The sequence below is a fragment of the Serinus canaria genome, chromosome 2 (assembly GCF_022539315.1).
Source record: "Serinus canaria isolate serCan28SL12 chromosome 2, serCan2020, whole genome shotgun sequence".
Taxonomy (NCBI): domain Eukaryota; kingdom Metazoa; phylum Chordata; class Aves; order Passeriformes; family Fringillidae; genus Serinus; species Serinus canaria.
This window is the reverse complement of record NC_066315.1, coordinates 54,905,254-54,930,926: the sequence shown is the minus strand read 5'-3', so window position 1 is coordinate 54,930,926 and position 25,673 is coordinate 54,905,254. Positions and strand designations below refer to the sequence as shown.

At 34.3% G+C, this 25,673-nt stretch overlaps 1 protein-coding gene across 1 annotated transcript in view; it reads right to left on the bottom strand.

The window, feature by feature from the left end:
• CNTNAP2 (contactin associated protein 2) overlaps nucleotides 1-25,673 on the bottom strand; it is a 1,093,089-nt gene that overhangs the window by 598,828 nt on the left and 468,588 nt on the right. Inside the window, exons 5-7 of the mRNA XM_009093851.4 lie at nucleotides 9,344-9,547; nucleotides 6,892-7,076; nucleotides 3,542-3,685 (exon numbers count right to left, since the gene is read on the bottom strand). Coding sequence (XP_009092099.2) covers nucleotides 3,542-3,685; nucleotides 6,892-7,076; nucleotides 9,344-9,547 — 533 coding nt within the window. The remainder of the gene's footprint in view (nucleotides 1-3,541; nucleotides 3,686-6,891; nucleotides 7,077-9,343; nucleotides 9,548-25,673) is intronic.

The following is a 25,673-nucleotide window of genomic DNA, read 5'->3' as shown; positions in this document are numbered from 1 at the left end:
TTAACTCATTTGTTTGAATAGTTTTAATCTAAACATTTCCAAGGTTGCTACAGAATACTTATGCTTAAGCCACATTTTACATACAGTAGTAAAAGGTGTAGAGTGTCTGAAATACTCTCTGTATTGGCTATCATTGCCAGTGTAGTGGTCACCCTGTGCATAGACACAACTTCTCTTACATAGTGAAGGCAGTCCTGTGTAGACACAGAAAGCTACATCATGTTTTGAGCGATGTCATCTCATGGTTCAGTCACAGGTCTCAATAAGAAGTGCTCAGAGAGCATTCTGTTAGACTTTTTAAGAGTTGTTTTTGCTGCCTGTAACCAAGAGGAACTAACAATTTCCTCGTTTCAAGAAGGCTTTTATATCCAATAGACACTCTCCTGTCATCCTGATGTTTTGGATACTTGCATGCATAACACCTATTAATGTTAATGGCACGGAATGCATTCAAATCCTTTTTCACATCACTGAACGCATTTCCCATGAAAAGCCTAGCTGCATTAAACATTTCTTGAGAAAGTAACACATAATTCTAATTTCTGTCCTAGTTAGCATTTTCCCTACTGAGCCATTTAGATTAATATGAACTGGATTATTGATCCCTTCTATGACTGTAGTTCACAAGATGACTCCTCTTTAGGTACAGCCCATCTTATGTAGATTGCTCACTAGTTCTAGGTCAAGGTTTCGAGTTAATCTGCAGCTTGTCTCTGTAATAGCCTGTTCATTTTTCAAAGAGAATGAGATAATTTTCTGTAGATTCAGAGTGACTTACTGAATAGTTTTCTGGGCAATGACATCTGGAAGTCAAATATATACTGTGCATTTATATTGAAACTCTTGGCTTTATTAGAGACTTTTTCATACTACATTGGCAGGGAAAAGGTAAAAAACAACTTAATTTGTGTAGCTTGAGCCGTGCACCATGATCTTTCATCTGTATGGCAAATTAGATTCATGTTTACTTATAAATCAATTTTGCCTATCCACATTCAAACATAAACCCTCGTGTAAATTACTACTGTAAATACCTTTCCCAAATAAAAGACTTACTGAGTGAATAGGAAGCTCCTAAAAGACAGGTAATAAGTTTATTAAGACTGTACTACCTGCTGAATCAGGATGGATCATATGGTGTGGGCAATGCACCATACACTAATGCCACCTTAAATATCACAAAAGAATTGAAATAATTTTCCCCTTTACCTTCTGAATCTAAGTCAAATATGTTACTAAAGTCATCATATGACTTTATTTAAATTTAAAATACTTTTAATTTGTCTTTTTATCCTTACTCTTCAACAAAGCAAAAGGTGCTTAATGGTGCTTTTTGGTTCCTAAATGTATGTACACGAGACACAATTTTTTTAAAATTTAATTTTGTTCAGGGAAAAACAAAGGTCATCATCTCCTTATCATCTCTGATTTTCTGGGCCTTCTCAAATTTGTCAAGTCCCTTTCAATGTGTGACTTCTGATATTCAACTGCCTTCATCTAGGAATATTATTTGCTTTTGTTTCAAACCCCTTTTAATTATTCTTTTCTCTGAATTTATCCTTTCTTTGTAATACTTCTCATGACCAGACTGATTCCTTTGCTTGTATTCAGCCACATTATACTGTGTGTGTCTCCTGTTATGTGTTTGTACAGAATCTCCTACAGTGGAGCTTTGATCCCTGTTGGATTGCTTGGATCCCTGTTGGAGTGTCATCATCATAAACATGCTTAACAACAACAACAATAGGTTCAAGAAAGTCTATTTCTCTTGATAAATCAGGCTAAAAACTAGGAGAAAAATGTTTTTGTAAAAACATAAAAATCCATGTTGATTTAGTTGGAGTAAAATTGATTTTGCCTTTGAAGAGCTGAAGCAATTTAAGTATTTCTACTGAAAACAAAGGTCACTTCTATTTTTCTAGTATTTCTCAGAATTGGAAATTAACAGAAGCAACTGGCATATCACCTCTTGATGTTGCACTAATACTGCCAGAGCTGCTTGTGTGGATTTTATTTTCATTTTATGGATAACAGAATTTTAAAAGTCAAGAACCAAACAAAGAGAGAAACAAACTGAAATATGATTTTTCAGAGACTTTACATGTCTGCTAGCTATGTTACACGTTTGAGAGGCTAGGACTTTAAATGACAGCATTTGCACTATAGGAAGTTCTTAAGCACCATTTCTGTTCAGAAAGAGGCTTTAACAATATGTCCTACTAACTTTTGATTGAGCAAAATGGAAAGATTGCTCCTGCAAAAAGATTCTTTTTAAATTCAGGCATTCATCTTTAAAAATCATGCTTACATTAAAGCTGAAAATGCCCTGCAGAAAGGAAATTTCATGCAATTATGATTAAAATATTTAAAAAGTTAAAGTTTTCAGGAGTTCATTGGATTGGGTTGAAAAAATTTTAAAACTGGAATCTTAATAAAAGGAATATATATCATATTCTTTGCCTTTGACTATACTGATAAAATTTATGTGTAGAAAAGGTTACAGACATCAGGCTGTATTACTGAGCTTATATAGGCAAACATCACACACTCATGATTATCCTTTGGATTTCCTTGACCATTTAGTCATACAATGACATGAAGCTTCAGTTTTACTATCCAGGGATAATAAATTTTTGAATGACATCATCACTGCATATGTATATCTTAACAATTTATTACATAAAGGATGATGAAATTGTGTAAACCTACATATTGTTAGTAGGAATTTGTGAAGCATGTAAGCTTGTAGACAAGAAAACCTTGAAAATTATTCAAACCATCTCAAACTCACTTTAATAATACATTTATTTCTTACCTACATGCCTTTATATGCCAGCAAGTATTTTCAGAAACGCTTAGAACTTTAAAATCAGAGAATTTAAATCACATTCTTTCTTAATGACCCTGCCTATAAAGGCACAAGTCTGAACATGAAAGCAGCTATGAACACTTAAGCTTCAGCAAAAATAGAGTAAAATGCTAATAACCTTTGTAATGTTAATAAGCAAATAATGATTTTCAAGTATAATATCTTGAGGTTTTTCAGACGTATCAGAAAAGACTGTAGAAGCATTCTCATCCAAAGAATTTTACACTAAAGCAATCCAACTAGCTCAGCAGGGATGGAATATTACCAGGATTTAAAAGGCACAAGAAAGCTGCAATTCATTTAACAATAAATCTTGTCTGCACTGGTTTTGGACTACTATAATTTGAGAAGAAAGGGAAAAAGCACTTACTGCTTCAGTTGATTTTCTTTAAAAAAACAAAACCAAAACCAAAAGTATTTGACTTACACTAAAGGTAAATTTTTTAAAGATGACACAAGACCCCAGCAATAAAATGTCCATACATGATAATAATTTTTTTTAAAGTCACAAATGTACAAACAATAAGATCTTTGGAATTGTGGAAAAATTTGTTTGTATTTTATATCTTTGCAGTATATCGCAAGAATATCAGCTACACAACCTCAAAAACCTTCTAGTCTTCTTTAGAAGGAGAAGCAAAAGGGTAGATGACCATGAAATTATGATCTTACCACATTTGAAGGTTCCAATTTCTTCCTCCTGGCAAGGTCAGTAATATTATTGCCATTGTAGTTGATACTCTCCATGCAGCCTTTGAAATTTTTCCTACTGTTAGAACTTGGCTTGCCAGAAAAAGGCATGCCTCCAAAGGTTATCTTCAAATGAAACAGAAAAATGGTAGATAGTTACTGGTAGGCAAAGACTTTTAAAGAATTTTGTTGTACATGTATTTGCTTTCTTTGAACACTCAACCATGGCAAAATAGAGAGCTGGCTTTACAGAAAAAGGATGTATCAAAATAAATACTGCAAAAGTAGAAAAAATAATTGTAATTCATTTTAATTATTTATGGTAGCCAAACCCAATTATCATTCCAATTGTCCAAATACTGAACAGATAGAAATCACAGTTGTTCATATGTAAACAGTTCTTCCGATTGATATTGGAAAATGAGCATTTCAAACAAGACATTGGGACAAATTTCCATCACAGTATTTTTCTAAACAAAAGTAGACATGAAATTAGCCAGATAATCTGATTCAAATAATTCACTCAGCTCAGTGTTCCAGAGCTCAGACTACAGCACAGTAGTGGTGGGCTCCAATGTGGCATGTAATTCTTCTGTAATGCTTACATGTCTACTTCACCCAGAAGAGTTTTCAGAATCACACAGTTAAAGATTCAATCCCCTGGTAGACAGAAGGAACTTTCACTACCAAGAACATGCTTTGTCATGTAATTATAGTCAATGAGGAGTTACCCCTTGATTAATCTGGTCAAATTATCTCCTTAGAGAAATCAAGACAACCCCTGCAAGGAGTCAGTCATCAAACTCAAAGAGGAATTGGTTTTTGTCTTACAGCTGAACTTCATTACCCTGGGTAATTGATTCTGGGTTATCCATAATCTATAGTGCTAAAAACTTAGGAACCCAAATATTTACAAACTAAAAGTGTTTATTTTGAATGAGTGACATGGCTGTCACTCCATAGAGATGATACAGGTCTCTGCCACATCATGGCCTTCATGGAAATGATTAGAAGTGTATAATGTTTCATATTTTCATTAATATTTTGCAGCTCAAATGCCAAGAATAAGGGTCTCATGAGATTAGTCCCTGCAATCAGTGTTAGGTAATTATATCCATTAGATGATGGTGTAAATAGTAATGACACCTTGCTTTCCTGCCTCACAAATGTTCAGAAAAAATATCAATTTGTTGTCTACTGCTAAGATTTGGAAGAATGAAGCTTTTAAACATTATTCATTGTCCATTCCATTTATTATTAACAACAGAAGGAAAACAGAGCTCTAGGCTGACATTATCAGTTTTAAATGCATGTGAGGTATCAGTTCCTGTCCCAAAGAGGAAGCTTCCACTTGGCATATACAAAGAGCTAAAACCATACAGCTGAAATCTAAAACCTTTGTAGACCACACACACCAGCTTTTGGTGTGTAAAAGTCTTGTGGGGACATCCTCAGGTTTTGTAAATTGCCATGACTTGACTTTAGAGAAGATACAAATCTTCATATGGAGAATGGAACTGTAATATTTTAATAGCTGTTAAACATTTTATGCATGTATTTAGATTAAGTGAAATATAAAAATTAAATAAAAAAGAAAGAATTTTGAAGAAAAGAAGAAAAAGCAAAAAAACATATATCATGACCGTGAGTAAAGAGCAACTTACAAGACTATTTTTTACCTTGAAAATGCAATCAGAACTAAAGTTTTATCCTTTTTTTTTTTGTGTTTATTTAACTCTTCTGAAAGAGATTAACCTAGAAACTATTTTGTCTATGAAAAATAGTTTTAATTCTTTTGGCTTTATTCCCTGTTAATCCCAAAGACAACACCTTTATATTTAGTCTGTGGCGTCTAGCTCCAAAATCAGTGAGATAACAGTCAGGAAAGGAAGGAGATTGAGTTTCTTGAGTTTATATGAACTACAGACACATATACACACACACTCAAATAAGTTCAATTGAACACAAGGAGATCCATATATATGGAAAATGAAATGTATCTTTAAGAACTGCCAGTGAGGTCTCTTTTTGCAGAGAGGATAGGAAGGTGAATTCATTGAATTCAGATCTTACTGGGGATACACTTTTTATATGCAATATGTTTGTTATGTAAACATTATGTGTATATATATATATATATATATATTTATATATATATATGCACAAATTGCACAACTGTGGCTTATGGCATTAAGCCTTTTTCTCATTCACTTAACAGTTCTTGATAAAATCTATTTATATGAGTTTTAAGTAGCTCAGTTCAGATCTTCAGTGCTCAACAATTAACAGGGGTACAGGAAAATTTCCTTTTTTTTTTCTTATTAGAGCTAACAGTTAATAATGTATCCATAAACATTTTTTGGAATATATTTAAATATTTGACTCAGAAAAATTTACAATTATAATTAATTTTTTCAAACATTTATTATATTCTTGGTCAAAAATTGGTAAAAATTAAAAAACACAAGGTAATTCAAACTTTTTTCCATGACATCATTTATATTCACTCTTACATCTTAAAAAGTTGTAAGGGTAGAAATTACATATCTGGTGCAGTCAACCAAATTAATCCTCATTAGAAACAGTAAAGAGTGTAAGAAAATATTATACAAAGATTGCAATAACCAATGTGTCGAATTTCATGTACAGATTAGAGGAGATGAACAAGTTCTTAATAGCTGAAGCTGTAGTGTAATCAAACAACAAATCCACATTTAATTACTACCAGCACATGTGTGCATTAACCTGATTGATTAAACAAGTTTTCTTACAACTTTCCTAACTTCTCATTGCTTTTTTCAAAAATGAAGTTACTGATGCCATATCTGTGAAAATACAAGGAAGTATCTACCAACCTAAGGCAGGACAGGTCAAGATCTTTATTAATAAAAAGGTTCTAACCTGCTTCCTTTGCTAAAATTAAATACTAACTTCTCAGATTAAGGCTTTCTGATTCAAGAGCAAAATTATCACCTGGGTGAAACAACAGATTGCACCAAACTTTTTAAAATATACTTCCTGCTTACAGCAGCTGCTTTTAGAGATTTTTAAAATCATGTATGCCTATCTTGCTAACTAACGCACATCTCCCACTTTAAAACAAAGGGCTGAGTAGATTGTTACACCAGATGGGACTTGGTAGGCTAATTAAGAGAAACATAATTTACAATTAAAAGAGAACACTGTTGGAAACAAAGTTTCAGGAAATGTAAGGGAATAAATAATCAAAACAAATGTATGAAAAATAAAGAAAACATCTTAAATTATGTTAGCTTTCTTATTGGACTTTATAAAAGCAATTTGAATGAGAAAAAAGCAGTTTCACTGTCTACCTCATAGTCCAGGTCCAGATAATCGAATTCTCCATTTGTTCTGAAGTGCTGCATGTGTCTGTCGAGGGTGAGATTGATGTTCCTCCCGTGGCGCTCTATGATGATGGAGTGCCAGTGGTGATCATCCAAGAGGCTGCCTGTTGTCACAGATGTGTGGCCAAAAATAGAGCCAAGCTGGTTGCTGCCTGAGAACAGAAACAATAACATTTCTCACCTCATACAATTAGGCAAACCTTTTCCTCTTTCTCTGTCAATGTTTCACCTCAGTCATACCAGACGCGCAATTAACTGGAGGAAGTCAGTGTGCTATGAGGTTGGGATCTGCCCACTGGAGAGTTGCTCCCACCAATACAAACCAGCAAGGATCTGATCACTGAACTGTCTAAATATATGTATGAATTCATAACAGCAGTTATTTGGAAATTAACCTGAGAAGCAATACCAACTTCCAGATGTAAAGATGTTTTCATCAAGGGTTTTCTGCTTCTGCTCCTACTCCACAGAAAAGAAAAGCTGTGACCTCTAGGCCAGATCCTGAGCTGTATTGGACTGTACTGATTTATGTATGTTGGGGAGGACATGGAGCCTGATAACACACTTTGGCAAAAACAGGCAAAATCTCACTCTTGAGTTCTATGCTTTATGGCACTTACCAGTACCATTATACGAGCAAGCAGAGGGGGAAAGGCTCAGTGCAGACTGAGCTAACAACAGCAAAAACCATCTTCTGCTAATACAGCTTATTTTGGTATGTTATCCTGAAGCAATCTTCCTATTCTGGAAGTCAAACTACTAGCAAGAGTACAGTTTTGCAATTCTCTGCTGTGTTATGCAGGGGGTTTTGCCCGTGTAGCTGTGCTAATCAGAGATCACATCTCATTGCCATCAGACTGACATAGCTAAGCTAGCAAAGGTTGATAGCATGGATCCCAACTGAAGCAGCAAATGACTAATTCAGCACTAAGTGTAAAAAATTGCTGCACTGCTCAATAACTCAATGCAATCTTCCATGTTCTGAATACATGAGGACTTACAGCATTTCTGAGGCTGAGAATTTCTTACCCTTAAGGATGCCTGCAACTGAGACATTAAAGTTTGTGCATGCTGAAAACACATTCTGGCAAATCCTATTTCCATGGCTCAAGACATTAATTCCCTACAAATGACCATCCTGTCTTTATGCTGAAAGCCAATGGTCCTGGTGGTTGAAAAATAAAATAGAATTGCATGCGTGTCATTGAGCCTCAGTTTCTTCAACACAAACTCAAATACAGTGCAAAGTGAAACCTAAATCCACTTCTGTCTCCCTATCCTCCCCCCAGTCCCTGGTGTTTGAAACTAAGTCACTGGATCTCACCAGGCAGGATGAGCATGCTTTACTTCTGAGTCTGATGCAAAGACAATACTCTCAGACAGAGGAATAATAATGCCATAAAGCATTACATCTGTTTACTGAGTGTGTGTCACAGGGCCTAGTCCCATTTATCAGCCTAATGATTTAAGAGCATCCTCACCAAACTCATATACAGAAGTTATACTAGCTTATAAAGACAGCCTGTGCTGAAGATTATAGAGGAACAGGAAATGAAAGGGTTACTACTGCAATTAAAATTGTTAAAAATAGGTAACTGCTATAGTTACCGCATCATCTGTTCATGTTGATTGTTAGAAAAAGAACAGTAGAGTATGCTAGTGGAAATAAGTGTTATTCAATGTAGATAACAAATGGAACAATTCACTCTTCATGTGTCTACAAGAGAACTAGGGAAAATTGCATGAAATAATTTTCTAAGGTTCTTTTGTTCGATTGGAAAAATACCTCAAACCGATAAATGTGGGTCTTTTTCACAATAAATGTACTTTATAAATCCAGTCACTTATGAGCCTGTAGTCCTCTACTGGGAGGACTGGAACTAGAGTAATATGTCCAGGATTTCATCATAAGATTGTCTGATTAAACAATCTGTTTCTTTTCCTTTCCTAGCCCTCCTTCTCAGAGTCTAGGAAAGCTGCTGGACTCCAACTTCATGCAGCCTGTGGCTCAGTAGACTATTTTTTTTCCTGCAAGGTTCCTAAGTGTGACCTTTATTCCTCCAGAAGTGACGACAGTGTCCCTCTCTCACTCAAAGCCACAGCTGAGACCAAATATAATTCTGGCAAGCTATTTCTTTTCTTTTTTGTTTGCAGTAATGATTTTATATTGCTGATCTTGCTTTCCTGTATGATCTACTTTTCAGAGTGTCTCACACTGAGTAAAAGGGACAGGATGGAACTAAGCACACATGCCCTCTCCCCCAACATACAGGAAGGGAATTAACAACATTTTCAACAAATTGTCTGATTAAATGACACAGCTTACCAAATTGCTGTGGGAAAGAGGATGAAACGTTTGACCTAAAATTTCTGTGGGAGAGCTAAAAAACTCCCATGAAACTAAACAATCAAAACATACCTAAATTTAAATTTAGAACAAGTTTAGCTTTCTTCAGTTCCAAGGTGATATAATCCCCTTGCTGTCCTTCTCCGTGGAAGATTACACCTTCGCTTTCAGAGGTCTTAAATTTCAGAGAAATGACATCTTTCAGTGTTTTCATTTTCTTGTTCCTGAACCTGTATGGTAACACTACATGGCCATCAAAATTGATAACATCAGCCCCTAAAGGAAAAAGAAAATAAAATCATTGATGAGCAGTTATATATTTCTATGGCCACTAGAAAATCAGATATGCAGTATGCATTAACAGAATAAAAAATGTGCAATTGTGAATACATTGTAAATTCATTTTCTTTTGCCCACAATTTAATACCATATAAAGTGAGAAGCAGGCAAAATATAAATTTAATCCACATAAAGTAAAAATAGAGACAAATCAGATTTGGGAGGAAAAATGCTACAGCTACTTAATGACTTTCAGTTTGTCTCAAATACAGTTGCTGCCATGTACATTTACCTAATTATAGCTCAAAATGAAAGGTTTACATCTGAATGGTCATTAATAAATCATTTGATATGTCTTTAAAATTCACTGTAGGTATCTGCAAGGACTGTAAACAAGAAAACATGAGCCCAGAGTAACTGCCTGGCAATTTTAGACTTTATATAAAACAGACATAAGCCTTGCGTATTTATTGAAATGGCAAGTAAGTTGTGACCTCAACTAATTTTGAGAAGAAAAAAAAACCTCTGTCATTTGAACTATTTTTTTTCATGTTTGGTTTTGTTCAAAATATGTGGAAACTGAGGGATGCAAACATTTAAGGTCAATACAGTATTCATATATATATTGCGTAATAACAATACAAATTTTTTTTGTCTTATTTTCATGATGCAATCTCTACTTTTAAGAATGAACACAAACTTTCCACAATTTTCTGGATGCTAGATCCCAGTAAAAATAGCTGCAGAACTGGATTCCATTCAACAGCATTTATGCTGAATATTGAATCTTGTCACTTAAGCTGAGTTCTGTAAAAGATTTCAAACAGATATTTATCTATAAAAAATTGCACATATTTAAGAAAACCCCTTTGTAAGTTGCTAATAATCAAATCACCAATGTCTTAGCAACTATTTGTAAGAACATTTCATCCTCACTGTTGACAACCAACAATTTGAATAGTTGTTAAGTAAAATTTTTCCTGCTTTTCAAAAGCATTTATATTCCTGATTGACACTCCATGTTCATTCATGCTCTGAATAAAAAGCAGGATGGCATTTTATTATATATTCTTCAACCACATCTGATTTTTTGCTTTCTTCTGAGGTCTGCTCTTCAGTGATTCCCTGCAACTTTTCAAAATTCCTAACTCGTTTTTGTTATTATTGTGGGAATTCATTTAAAACTTCCAACCCCTCTCAAGAACACAAACACATTACAGTTGTGTAACTAACACAGAAGTCTGTTTCAAAGCTCCATTAAAACAGTATGTATTCTATGCCTAACTGCATATATTTCAATTTGAATTTACATGGCCAAGTCTTCCTAAACCTGCTAAGACTTCTGAAGAAGTGATAAACTGTGATCCCCTTATTGTTTTTGCCAACTAAATGGTAAAGAATTTTATTCAGTACATAAAATATGAGCCTTTGAAATGACTGTGATAACCCATATTATCACCATACATCTCATTTTTGTCAGAATTCAGCAATATATATTAAAAATATAACTTTTCTTTATAAATAACCTCTTAAATTGCAAATTCCAATAATAAATATATATTAAGCTTTAAGCGCAACTAGAACTCTCAGCCTGATCTGGTTCTTCCGAATGACAAATTCCAGCCATGGGAATCAGCTCAAAGTTTAATATCAAATGGTATGTTGTATTTAGTGTGCAATAAATCCATTTAGAAGATACCAGCATGAAAGAGCACCCATTTAGTTGGGCATAGATGCTGAAGAATTCAGAAGCAATAAATGGAATTTCAGAAATGGGGTTATCACGACTCAAGTGAATCCATTACTTCTGGAATGATAACATTTTTTAAGAAGAAAAGTACAATGTTAGAAAAATATTGCAACAAAGATTATATGAACCAGTTGGTTTTGTTTGCCTTGCAAGCATTCAAGAGATCTGAGAAATTAATTCTTGAGATTTTTCTATGTAGTTTTTGGAAAAAAATCCAAAACCAACTTTTAGAAAAACATGAAATCTATTTATAGGAAAAAAAAAAATGCAGTATGAAAGTCACCCTTTCATCACAAAAATCTTACCTTTATCTAAAGTAAATTTTCTATAGAGATCCTGCACTTTTGAATCTGCCTGGCACAAGTGTTATAAATTAAAGAAAATTGATGGATATTACACCTTAAGTAACCTTCATACCAAATACACATCATAAAAAGATGATTCCACATGCAATGTCTGAGATTATCTTCCATAAAATTTCCTAAATTTACTTTCTGATGGTTACAGAAACTCCAGTATGGGGTATATCAGTTTTGCCCTAAGGCCAGTGGGTACTACTTTGTAACATCTGAAAAAGTTTCCTTAACAGTCAGGAATATGACCCAGAGCTGGTCAGTACCACATGGTTTTGTGGATTCACAAGACGTCCACGACAAGACAAGTATCACTTCTGTTCCTACATCATTGTTACTCTTGCATAGATGTACTCATTCTTTGAAGAAAATATATATTACACACTTTAACGAAGCTGAGTAAATAGGCCACATTTTTCCAGAATCTCTCCCTGAATTTCCATGTTTTGAAAATAATTTATCAAAAAAAGAAACTGCAGTAATCTTTGATTAAACAGATGTTTTTTGTACTTGGCTGTACCGTCAGCATGGGTCTGAATAATAATTCAATCACCTGAAGATTACACAGCAATTATGTTTAAGAGTTATCATATGTAGACTGTAGTAATGACTTGTGTTCTTTCTACGATGGCACTCAGACATTTAATATCATGATAATTACCATAGTGCAGAATGTTGCTCAGACAGCAAACCATATAATTCCTATAATTGCAGTGTAAATAGATAATTTTTCTCCTCCTTAGCCACTCATCTATCAGCATTAGTAGGAAAAAGACTGAAGCCATCACATGAAGTAAGCTCCCCTGCAGTCAGTGACTGTTGTCAGAGGCTACTGCTGCAATGGGGAAAACTTTCATAAAAAATGATAAAGTTAAAAAAAGAGAGAGAAAGAGAAGAAAGAAAAAGAAAATGAAGAAAGAAGGGGGAAAAAAAACCTGATTTTTTTTTAAATTACATTGAAATAGGAAGTATCTGATTACTTGCAGTTTGATTTCTGCCCTACTGGATTTCCTACTATATAGAGAGATTGGTATAACCAATATGTACTGTTTTAATAATATATCTATATTTTAACAATATAGATATTTGTTAAAACAGTGAAACTATAACACTACTTTGCTTTGGCTAGATAGATTTGTTAGGCCTTATCACAGTAAATGCTTGAGACCACTTTAAAGTCCTTTCATTAGTTAATGCATCATCAATTTTCCTCTAAAAAATATTACAGAAAGCCTTGCAAATATTGACAGGATATTGGGTGACAAATGTGACCCTATTCACAAATCTCACAAACCCTATTCTAAATCCCCAGCCACAGGTTTTTCTACCTATGTTTTTGTCCTGTAATTTTGGCTACATGTAGGATTTGGCAAAATTTGATCAGGGCATCAAATCTATTTGATGGTATTTTATTTGATACTCCAAAACAACTTATCAACTAATTACAAAGAAACAGCTCCAAATCAGACTCATGCTCTAGAACTTCTCTATTTACTCCATTTCTTGTGAAAGAAATATAACTGTCTTCAATCCCAGCACTTTAAGAATGAAGAAGTGCTCATTCACAAAGACTCATGAGACACTGAGACTTCTTCACAGCTACTTAGCTGCTTTGATCAAGGTAGTGCCTGGAGTTACTAAAAAATCCCTGCTTTCTGACACAGTAAAATAACAGTGATCAAAACAAAGCAGAACAGCAAAGTGCTTTCCAGAAAAATGTTTACCATACCCTGAACAAAAACCACAGCAATATGTTTCTCCTCCTAATTACAAATTTAACATGTACACATATTTTTTAATTGCTACTGATGTCTGAATGATTGACTCTTCAAAGCCTGTACAGAATATTTCAGTGGCATTAAAGATATAAAATTTCTGTACAACTGACAGACAGCGACATTCGGTGAAATTTTCCCACTCTTATCTCTCATCCATTTTTTCATCCGCTTAAATTGTCTGTTTAGACTAAATGAGCTTTAGGGAAAAGATCCTCACTTTTAGCATTCTCTTTTTACCCCACAGTTTGAATCCTACATCTGATGTGCTAGTAGTATAGTAGTAGATGGTAATAGCCATACACTGAGCGTATACCATCTAAAAATATCAGAGATGCATCAAAGCATCTTTGCCTGGCCCAAACTATTCCATATCTGTAGCTTCACTGATAGCTATTAGTCATGGGTTCTAAAATTTCATGATGGGAAATACAAGCACATAAACAGTGTATTGTTTATGTTTTAACAGAAAAAAAAAAAAAAATGTTTTCTTCTAACAAAGCAAGGGATAAGGCTCAAAATCATTCCAAGAATAAAGGCTCATTTTGTTATTACTCACAAATAATTACACATACAGAAATTTTTTCAGAAAATCCTAATCTACTTTTTCAGTAGTTCCATATGCTGTCAACATTATAGTGTGCTGAATTTGCCACTGGGGTCTTTGCAGCTCGAGCCTCAGCGGAATTAAGTTAGCTGAGCTCATGTTAGAGATGCACTGCTACACCTCATTTCACAAAAATAAAAAAAAAAAAAAAACCAACCAAAAAACCCATGGTCCAGCACAGCAGTCAAAAGGCCCAGCACAGCAGTCAAAAGATTACCTCCTCTTTTATGTTTTCTTACAGTGAGGCAGAGAGCCAAAGGTACCGTGTTTGAGCACTGCCTTCAGGCACTACAGCCCAGCTGTAAGGACACGGGCAGCTCTGGCCTGAAGTCTGCTGCAGCAAAATTCACACTGCCTTTACTCCCTTTTTCAAAAGCCAAGGCACCTGCCACAAAGGAGCAAAAAACCTGATACAGATACAGATGTATGTTACATTTACAATAATGTGTATTAATTCATATTCTAGAAGCACACGGTGAAAGAAAATCAATCTTACCCTTCTCTTGCCCGCTTAGTTTCCAATGCACTGAGCCTGAATCCTGTTGTTATCTGTCAAGTGATGTCAATGTTTGAAAGAGAAAAAATACCTTTGCAAGGAGGTGTGGAATTTTTTCCTCGCTTTTCTTTACATTACATACAGTGTACATATGGCAATGCACTATCAAAGTGGTAAGAGTTTTGTCAAGGAGTATTTTTAACTCAATGCTTGGGTAAATGACACAAACTTGACTCTTATTTTTTATATGTCTGCCAGAAAATTTCCAAATAAATCTTTGAGGAAGTATTTCCTAAGGTAGTGAGAATGCTTTGACAAATTCTGAGTGCAAAATTCACTTACGATATATAAAAAACACTTGGTACCTTAAATTTTTTTTCCTGAATTTCAAAGCACAGATATTTTTTCCTATTTTTATCCTAATATAATATTCCTAATTAAAAAATTATAGTTATTATAATGGTGGTATTTACAGTTAATTTTTCTAACTCCTGAGAGCGAGTGATCTAAAGGGTGGTAATGGAATTAAGAAATTTAGTGGGAAGAAGAAGAAATTTAGAAGGTTTTCCTCCTGTGTTTTGTGTGTTTTTCCTTGTAGTTTTAAGTTAATAAAGTTTTTCTTTCTTTCAATCTTAAGTTGGAGCCTGCTCTGCTCTGTCTCTGACCACATTTCACAGTAAATACCAAGAAAAAAAGTATTCTCATTGAAGCACTGGCATTGTGCCAGGCTCAAATCATGACATTTTTAGTACTATAAATATGTGTCTTTGTCATAATTTTCTATCTAATAAGAAACAAATGCAACAAGTGAAATTAAAAAGAAGTAGAAGCAAAATTAAAGAAAGAAAAACAATTGAATATAGAATATATTACATATAAAGATATGAAATACATATAAAGATGTGTAATATAGTGACTATAGCTAAAAGTTGTCCTTTGTCCCCAAGTGTTTGTAAATGTGTGTCCACCTGCTTTTTTTTTTTTTTAGTAGGTAAATTGGGTTCTTTCTGACACTATTAAACTAAATTTTTATACAAGCTAATTTTTGGTTGAAGATTTTCAAGCAAATTTTCTTGCATTGATTCTTCAAATTTCAAAAAAAAATTCATTTAAAAACTAAATGGGAACATTTTTATATATGCTCTGTTTTCACTATAAGGTGGATAAATGAGAGAATGAACATATTCATAGTATACTTTGCAATTTAATTTTAAGCTTATGCATTCTAACCACATTTTGCAAAATAAATCATACTGAACAGTACATAGTAGTCTCCTATAGTGGACTGCTACCAGTGCCAGAGAGAACTAAGACTGTAACCAAAGATTATCTTAATCTCAGACAAAAACTATTCTTTCCACAATCTAATCTGCTTTATGACTCCAGAATTACAATGGATGCTAAGAGATACAGTTTATTTCAAGTAGCCTATTCCTAGAGATTCAGCATCAATAACAACACTTCTTTGATGGCCGTACATCAGTTTTAACACTTTGAAAAGTTTTCACATGTATAGCTTTATATGGTTCATTTTACAATTGTGAAAATTAAAATTCAGGCACCTTGCAACTATATGCAACAAAATATTCTCTATGGTCTACTATTCTTTATCCATGGTACTTTAAAATAAATCTGATAAAAGTAAACATATAATTCAAATACTCTGAAGAAAGTCTGCTTTTTTGTATCTTATGATGCTGGTTTACAAGCCAGAAGCATTCCTTGCAATCGTAAATACATTTCGTTCTGTTCTTCATTTTGAAACCCATCTTGTGGCATTGGACCTCAATGGGAACAATAAAGTGTATCACTAAACTCTAAACCTAGGTACGGTAAAGAACTTAATTTACTTGAAAACAGTGAGCCTCTACTAATGTTTTCAGTGTTTATTAAAAAGGTAAATCACAAGAGCTCCAGGTCAATAGAAAAAGACAGCTCTGACTCTCAAAAAGTAAATGGCCAAAACAGGTCTCAATCCTTATTACACTGCTGAACTTACTCATTACTTAATAAAAGTAATGAAAGAAAAAAGCTTTGGTACAGCAAAGAAAAAAGCTGTACCATGTCTTACAACATATACACTCATTTTACTCAGTGAATGAAGGATCTACAAAATGGACAAGAAAATCTGTTGAAACATTAAGGAAATGGATGACTAGCTAGAGCTTTGGTTTTAATGTTTACAGCTACATGAAAACAGGAAGACACACAGTTGACCCACAAAATACTGGTTTAGAGGTTCTCTTTTTGAGCTAATGCCACCCAATTCAATCATCTCCTGGTATACAATCTTTCCAGGTCTTTTAATATCTGGATGCTCTCAGAATGCCTATTACTCAAGACCAAATCCTTCTTTCTCAATCATGTTCCATATCCTTTATTCCCAAAATCACTCTCAAACACGTGTTCTTTACTTCTTCCAACCATGGAGCTTGTATTTAAGTTGAACTCTCAAAGTGAGCTGCATAGACAACGAGTAGGGAGCGTGGAGCATTGACTGTTTCTAGCTCCTGTGCTCAGTTAAGTCTCAAAGAGTAAAAATCTCACAATTGTCATTCAAACTTCTTCAGATGACTGCAAAAAGCACAGAGTGCAAGACTGAGACAGGACTGGCCAAAGAACACTCCCATTTATTATAGTGAGTAGCCTCACTATTTCCTAAGGGCAAAAAATGTGTGTCACTAAACCCATTTTTAACAGTTGTCTAGTCCTTTATTGCAACTGTGAGTCTCCTGCTGCTGCTAATTCCATCTTGGTGTACGAATCCATTTTGTGGAAACTGAAACGGAAGTGAGTTGCTACTTTTAGCTAATGTATTTCAATTCAAAATTATGAGTTAAAAGAGAAAAATTCTTTAGCATAAATGATAGCAGAACAACTTTCTATATTTATACAGTTCAGTTTCACTGTTTTATTTCCAAATTAATCAGAGGTTAATATCCTCTGCTTAGCACAAAATACGAAAAGCAGACCACTGGAACGTGATTGTGGTCAAATAATTCAAAAGTAGTAATTCAGTCAAAAATTCTTCCTCTCCTGCCTAACATCCAACATATCTAAGATCATGAATGCTGTAATCATTACTCAATGATGTCTTGCACATTGTAATGTAAGAAAGTGTTTGGATTCCAGACTTGTAAGACATAAAATCTGAGCCCCAAACTCTGCCATGCATAGATCAAGTGTAAGCTTTCTGATGGCTGAATCTAGTGTTTGCATTTATTTTATTGTGTTCAATTTAAAAGCCCCACTCATACTCAAGGTTACAAGTCAAAGCTTTATTTTCAGATGATCTACATTCATTAGGTTCTGCCTTGGTTCAGTGAAAGACTAATAATTTAACATGTAACCTCCAGTGCTACTGGATTAAGGTGCTACTGTAAAAGGGCAGTTACCAATACTAAGTGAATGAGAGCTGTATTTGATTAAAAATTAGCCAAAATGTAAGGATTGATGGTACTGCATCAGCATCACTTGCAATACTGCTTACCCTCTGGGAAAGAAAATCCCAGAAGGATTCAATAAACAGTAATATGAAATGCTTAACTTACATTATATCACAAATATAAAGTTAGCTACTTCCCTGAGAGGGAAAAAACAGTTTTGTCTTAAAAATGTTCACCATGACAAGAAGTACATGAGGTAAGAGCACCTAGTCACAAAATCATGAAGGCTCAAAGGGACTGATGGATTTCACCTAGTACAATCCACATGCTCAGAGTTTATTTGCACATTTAATTCTGCTGGAAGCATTAAGTTCCATTTAACTGTTTTCACCTTTTTTCCTTAACTGAACAAGGAAACAGAAGATTTGCTTTATCGACAAGTGATTTTCCTTGTGTTTATCAGGCTGCACTTTCCAAGGTCTGTGATATATTTTCTCCCTCTCTACAGCCAGACATGGTTTATCTATAACTTCTAGCAGGGTTTACAGTTCAAGAGGTTCTGGTGTTGCAGAGCTTAAGACCTCTAAATTCCCCACTTGCCAGAACAGTCTCTCCAGCAGGAGTTTGCTTATGGTGCCTCAGCTGTGTAACTAGCTGTTCCCACCCCTAGGAATTGTACCATGAATTTCAGGTTTCCCTGCTCAGCCAGTGCCAGCAATTCAGTTTCCTGAACTTTTGATTATTCTCCATCACTAAAAGCTAAAAAAATGTAGTAGGATGAGAGTTTCTTCTCAGGAAGACTGTAAGGGATCTGCCTACATACAGTTTACACAGAATAACACGCAGCAGGTTCAATACTTACAATCACAAAGTACATTACTCTTATAAGTTCAATTCTTCATCCATGATTACTGATTTATTTTTTCTGAGCTAAGGGGTTAATTTCATTTAGGTTTTCAAGCTCTAAATAAAATATTGATACTAGAATCTAAGACTACTGCTTCATTTCTTCAAACATTTTTCTAGTGTTTGTCTCTAAATTTACAGGCTCCTGAGAGAGAAATAAAAGTCAAACCTGTCGCTTAATAGAAGAGTCAGATTAAGTAGAGGAAAGGAAATTGAATATTTGGTCAATCAGTTTGAAATGTCTGTAAGGCTCTAAATATCATAAGACTGTATCTCCCAGAAAAAAAAATTTCACCAAAACTTGTCAATTTTTTTTTTTTTTCCCCCAAAAATAAAGGGAGTCTGACTAAGAGCATACATATAGCTTTTCTTTCAGATGGGAGCATTTTTCTTTTTGGGACCATTTATCTGTAATAAGAGGCACCCAAACTATGTGTGCAAATTATTTGAAAAAAACATTTTCTTTCAGTCTTTAAAGTATGAGAGATTTTTTGAGGTTATGTAATTAATGAAATTATTTTTCAACAGTAATTTTCAAAAAACCCGTATCCGATTCCTAAAAATAATTCAACCAGCTCTGTATGTTAGTGACTGTCACTACAGCAAATACAGATATTCACACAAGGGATGAAATTTTACAGCCCCTACTTAGGTTACAACTGATTATGTTTAACTAAAAAAAGGAGGGTAACGCTCAAGATATTTTCAAGTAGGTAAGAAATGCATGCAAGTGTGTACAGGCAACTCCCTCCAGCTTCATAGGATGCTGCTATTCAATCGTGAAGCAATGAATGCTACCCATGAATAAAAGGGGAAAATGCTTTTTTAAAACTCAGATGTGGATAAGTAAATTTTATTGCTTAAAACTGCCACATTCCATTTTTAAAGTGCTCTTCCTATAACAGGGCAGCCAGAAAAATTTTCCCTACAGATTTGGCTGTGATTAATCTGGTGTTTGTAAGTTATTTTTCACCCTTTATCCAGACAACGTTGTTTGGAACAAATGAAATAAGTAAAGCATGTAGCAGACATGGTCTGGGCTTACTACACTGGAATACAACCTAATATGTAACATGGTAGGCACATCTTGGATTATCCACACATGGATTTGGTTAGTAAAGGAAAATTGTTTCCTTTTGGGCTTAACAGGTTATTGTGACAGGTATATGGGAGAAAGACTATAAATATAGGAGAGGACTTTATCAAAACAGAAAAAATTTAAGTAAGGTAATAAGCAATGGACACATAAGCTTTTGTGAACTCTTTCTGTCCATGTGGCAGCATCCTAAAACCAAAAAAATCAATGCCAATATAAATGCAGATACTATTGTCAATATGTTTTAAAATATAATTCCTCAGAAGAAGAAATCCATGAAGAGGTTATTAACCTAACAATTCATATTTAGTTTGTGCATGGAAGAACTTTTTGTGCAGTCAGTGCTGTTCCTCTTGTCTTAATATTTTCCCTAGTGAGAGTATTGCTGAACCTGTAGATCACCTCAAGTCAGTGTCCAGACTCCTGACTTTCTAAAGATGTTCTATCAGAAACCATGTTTTTCATCACTAATACCAGAGAAGGATCCGACTTCCACCTATTTAAGAAAAGACAACTGACTAAGTCCTGGGCTGTCTATAAATTCTTTTTTAAGAAAAGAAAATCTAAACATAGACTTCACTTTTTCACCTTTGATGAGGCAAAATAATTTCTGAAAGAGTGGTTAGGAGGTCAGCACATAAGTACTTACAGAAACGTCTCTGATGTTCAAAAGCATTAAGAGCAATCTATTCTGTCAGAAATCAGTGGGAGAAAAATAAGCTATTTTATGTAAATATTTAAAATTGTAATCATGTTACTATGCTTTTACATCAATTTGAGAACTTCGGACTAATTACTGTTACCCAAGTAGATATTTTAATAACTAATAAAATTCATTACAAAGAGCCATCTGATGAATCAACAGAGGACTCCTGCATATTAAAAAAAAAACAAAAACCCAAAACCAACCCTCCTAGACTACCTCCACTGTTTTTTTTTTTCTGCTTATGAAATCCTAGTCTTGAACAAACTCATTGTTTACTATTTGACTGCAATAAAATAATTTAATTTAAAAAAATTATAATTTCTGTTCACAAGCCACTAAGTATTTGCTAAAAAATTAATACCCTTAACTGATACAGAAGTAGTGAAATTAATTCTAACCTTTAAACTTTTACTTATAGATTCCAGCCCATTGATTTCTGGAGGGTTTAATCAAAATGTAAGAATTGCTAATTGAAAATTTAGCATCATCAAGGCAGTGTTGTAAATACAAGAAATGCATAAATAATTTAATGTGTAGCAAGTGAAGATGAGATATCATTTATACATAATTAGAAATAAGGGGGGAAAAGTCCTTACTGATTAAAAATTCTGTTCTTGTAACAAATGACTCACACTAGTTTTCCTAATAAAAGCAAAAAAGCTACTTGCTCTGATGAGTAGTAGTTAAAGGCATTTTTATACAATCTGTATTTGCCTTTTAATTTTCAGCTCAAACAAGCAAACAATGCCAACAAATGGTATGCACTGTATTCATGAAAAGTGAAAATTGCACATGTAATGCTGTCCACGTGTAGATGTACATGTCTGTGTTTGCATCTTGGTAAAAATGGAATTGTTCTGGTCCAACATTATTGCTTCAGGTAAGTAGTTCTGTATTACTGGTATCTTGAAACTGAGTAGACTGGTGCACCGAAACAGGTTTTGGAGAACGATTAAAAAAGAGCACTCTCTTGAAATTTCTAAACTTTGTTGAAAAGCACCAATTCAGTGCCTTCCAGTAGATATAGTCTGATTAATACTGCTTCATTTTTTCCTTTTTTCAGCCTGTGGAGTTCTTTGCCAGGATTGTGTTTCCTTCTCTGTTTTTGTGCTTGTCTGAGCCACTGCATTAAATAACAGGAAGATTGTCCCTAGTGGTTTATAGGAGATGTATCTGGCTAGAAATCAAATCCCAAGGAGAGAAGACACCCAAACTACATATCCTAAAAAAAGCTCAGGAAGTAATCCTGAATTTATGCAGGAAGAGGAAAAATAAGGATATAAAACTGTTTATACTGATAGCTTTCATTTTGGAATGAAATATGGATATTTTTGTTTAGTTTTTTGTATGAATGGTTGTAAACTCCCAGAAAAATCAGACACTACTCTTACTTTGTTGTACGAAAGCAATATTTCCCTCTCCACACAACTGAGCTTCAGTGGAAAGTCAGGCTTACTTGCAACAAGCAATTAAATAAAGGAGAATGAAAAGTAAAAGGTAAAATATATGCAGGCTTTTTAAAAATTCATTTTCAGGATGGTCTAAGGATTTTGCAAGATGCGTATTATAAAATAAAGAATTTTGCAGAGAGAAAAACCCACTGACACACTGCCAGTCTAAGTTAATTAAAGAGTTTGTAAATGACTACTATTGCTGCTGAACCTGAGATATCACACCATGTGGAACTCAAACAAAATTTTTTTCTGCTCAGCCTTGCAGACACCAAGCTCCTGTTGGAACGGTTCTGGGGAGTAAATCTTCCTCAAAGGATTATGCTTTCAGTGCAGTGCAATCTTCTATTTATTTCAAAAAGTAGGAAGAAGACACTGTAGAGAAATACCTGGGCCTCTAAGAGCTTTTCAATAGTCTTTGAACTCTATATTACAACAGTTGGGTATCTCTCCATTATCCAATGGCCTTTGGGGAAAAAATCTCTAGCTATTCTGAAAATTATAAACTTACAAGATCTTAGACACCCAGTTCCTAGTGACATTTAATTCGTACTCTTTTTCTACTCCCCTCAACAAAATTCTTCACTGAATTTTCTAATATATTTAAGTAAATGTATTGTCAGCATTTCAGTTTTCAAGAGAGATATAATAAGTGTTAAAACAAAGAAAGATGTAATAGGAGTTAAAAAAAGCAAAACCAACAACAACCAAAAAGCACAATCCATATCCTTTTCCCTAATTTATTTTAATAAGGATGGGTCCTTCTGGTAGTAACTTTCTGAGTCCTTGGAAATGTTTTCTTCTGAAGATCCTTGATCCTTTAGGGCACTGCTGTGCAGGCAGATATAATTAAAGCCAAGGGGAGATCAAATGGACTGTACACTCTTTTCATTTAAAGGTGCTTAAACTACTTCTGATGACCTTGTCCACACAGAAGAATTATTACAAGAAAATCTCATCACTACCAAAGCTATTTCAGCTTCAGTAGCATCAGTATTGCTTTGAATTTTTGAGTAGATCACTCAGCAATAGCAGTACTTTCAATAACATCTGCTGATATCCTATCATAGTGTTCGTGTTATGGCAAATTCTGTTTGTCTAGTGTAAAATAGCCTCACCATAAACAGCAATTCTTAGTCTCCAACTCCTATGGGCAAGTTTTATTCAGTCTTCTATTCTTTGAAGGAACAACTCTGCATTTCTTTTTTACCAGATGGAATAAACCACCTAATAATGCTGATATTTAAGCATACCTTTACAGAGAGACAACAAATGTATTGTCTCATTTACCACAGCCTGTGTTGTCCAAATTATCTTTTCATTCTTTTACAGGCTTTGTATACACTGATTTGGCAACAGATTTAGCATTGGTTCATACTGTAAGATCTGCAAGGCAAATTAAATTTAAAATAAAGACAGGATTTTCCAGTTACTTTTTAACCTCTTTTCCTCAGAGGGAAAGCAGATCTTTTTGCTTCTTCTAGATGTGCAGCATATCTTCAGAGCATGCTGTACAGGTCAGTTCTGTAGTCTGTTTTTTGCTCAAGGGATGTGTGGTGTCCAGATTTGAGTTAATATATTTGCAATATTAGCTACTCATTGCCTGAGCTACTAATGGCAAAAATCTCACTTAACTTAATGGGAATTTCTTAGCTATTGAATGTCCTTCATGTACAGAAAAGGTTTCAGACACAATCCTTTTTCATTTAACTTTAAGCAGTAAAATATAAAAGTGAAACAGTAAAACAATACAAAATACATACACGACTTGAAAGAGAAAGTTGAAATACCTTGAAATAAAAAGAAACCTATTGTTCTACCAAGCCCAGCTCAGTTTTGCCAAGTGACTAGGAAGAAGCATTTTACCTAAATGCCTAAATAATCAATTACTCTCTCTCATCTCAGTTAAAACAACACTAAGACAACAATTTGATCGCTGCCATCTGACTCCCTGAGATGCTTTTCCTAAGGAAAATGGATGACATTAGAACTTATCAAATATGCCAAATATAAACCTGTCATAATCTCAGTGCAACTTATGGAGCAGTTATAGACCACTAAGCATAAAGGATTTTTTTTTTCTTGTGTCCCTTTCTTTCTTCCCTGCCTACCAGCATAATGGGCCCTCTTGCCCTTTATGCTATGCTGTTGTGTTAGTTGCTTTCCCTACTTCACGCTGAGAGAGCTGCCTAATTAGGAAGACCAGAGTCAGCTTCTAGACTGTTTCTGTTTAATACTGTTAGTTTATCTGTTAATTAATGTGCTACTCTTGGCAATCTAATTAGATTTTTTACTGCAGAGATGAGTCAGTGAAATCACAAAGAAATGCAGGAGGAGAAGGCTGGTGGGAGGCTCACAAATATTTATTGCTTGAATTACTTCTGTGTGATGTTCATGCATTTGTCAGTGTCTCATCTTCTTCCACCCATGCCTACAACCTTATCAGGCTTTTGTCAAGATAATAATTCTGTAAATAATTCTTATTCCTGCCAGTGAGCCAGGAATAAGAATTCTCCATCTCTGTCTCTGCCATGTCCCTTCTTTTTCATTCCCTGCTTCTTCCTCATTTTACTAACAAGGCTGTCTCTTTTTATTGTTGGCATTTCACAGTGAAGTTCCTTAAAGTTAATTTATAGCTTTTGTGAGGTTGTACAAAAATGGCACTTCAAAGAGACACTTCAACAGGGTGCATGTACTCACAAGAACTGAAGTCTTGCATTTCCTCACAATGCTATACAAATATGAAAAAGAAATATGAAAGACATTGGCCAAACCAAGCTTCCTTCAGAATTTGCCACTCATTTTTCTGGTTCTCTTCTTACCAGTTGCCTCTCAGGGACTAGGAAAGTTGAAAGGCTGGTGGTGTGGCAAATAAATTAGGATCCCATTGATTGGTAGTGCTCACAACTTTCAGGACTCACTAGGCAATTTCTCTGAAAGCAATTTATATGAACATTGAAATTACTAAAAATTAATTTACTACGACCAGCAGAATTTGTGCTACACTAGCCAGAAGATTCAAAGGACAAATCTGATCACATTATTTTATTTTCTATATTTAGATATTAAAAATAAGGGGTCTCTTATTTTAAACTAAAATAAATCAATTTTTACTATTTTTTAATTGTGAAAACAACCATTTAATTAGTCTGATTCTTCTTGTAAGCTGTTGCATATATCACAAATAACAATTTTGAGCTTAACTAACAAAGTTAATACTCTTGTGCAGGAATTAGAATAATACCTAGAGGATCTTTGTGACATCCAAAGCTATGAAATGTCTAAAACGTAGAGGTACCTTACTTTTGTCATTAAAAATCAGACACACTTTAAATATGACAAGCGCAGAAATTAAGTGGGATGAACAAAATGCAGTATTCTTGTAAGAGCAGTTTATAGAGTTAAGCATAAGTCTTTGGAATTGCTAAAGCATTTAATGTGTCAGATTATACATTATCATGACGAGTTGGGAAATGGGATATTAGTACATGTTGACTAACTGGAAACTGAAGTGTTTCATGATGCTTCTTTAGTCTCCATCACTCCAGCTGGTTTTTCTTCTATCTCAAACAGATTTTATTTCATGCACAAAATAAT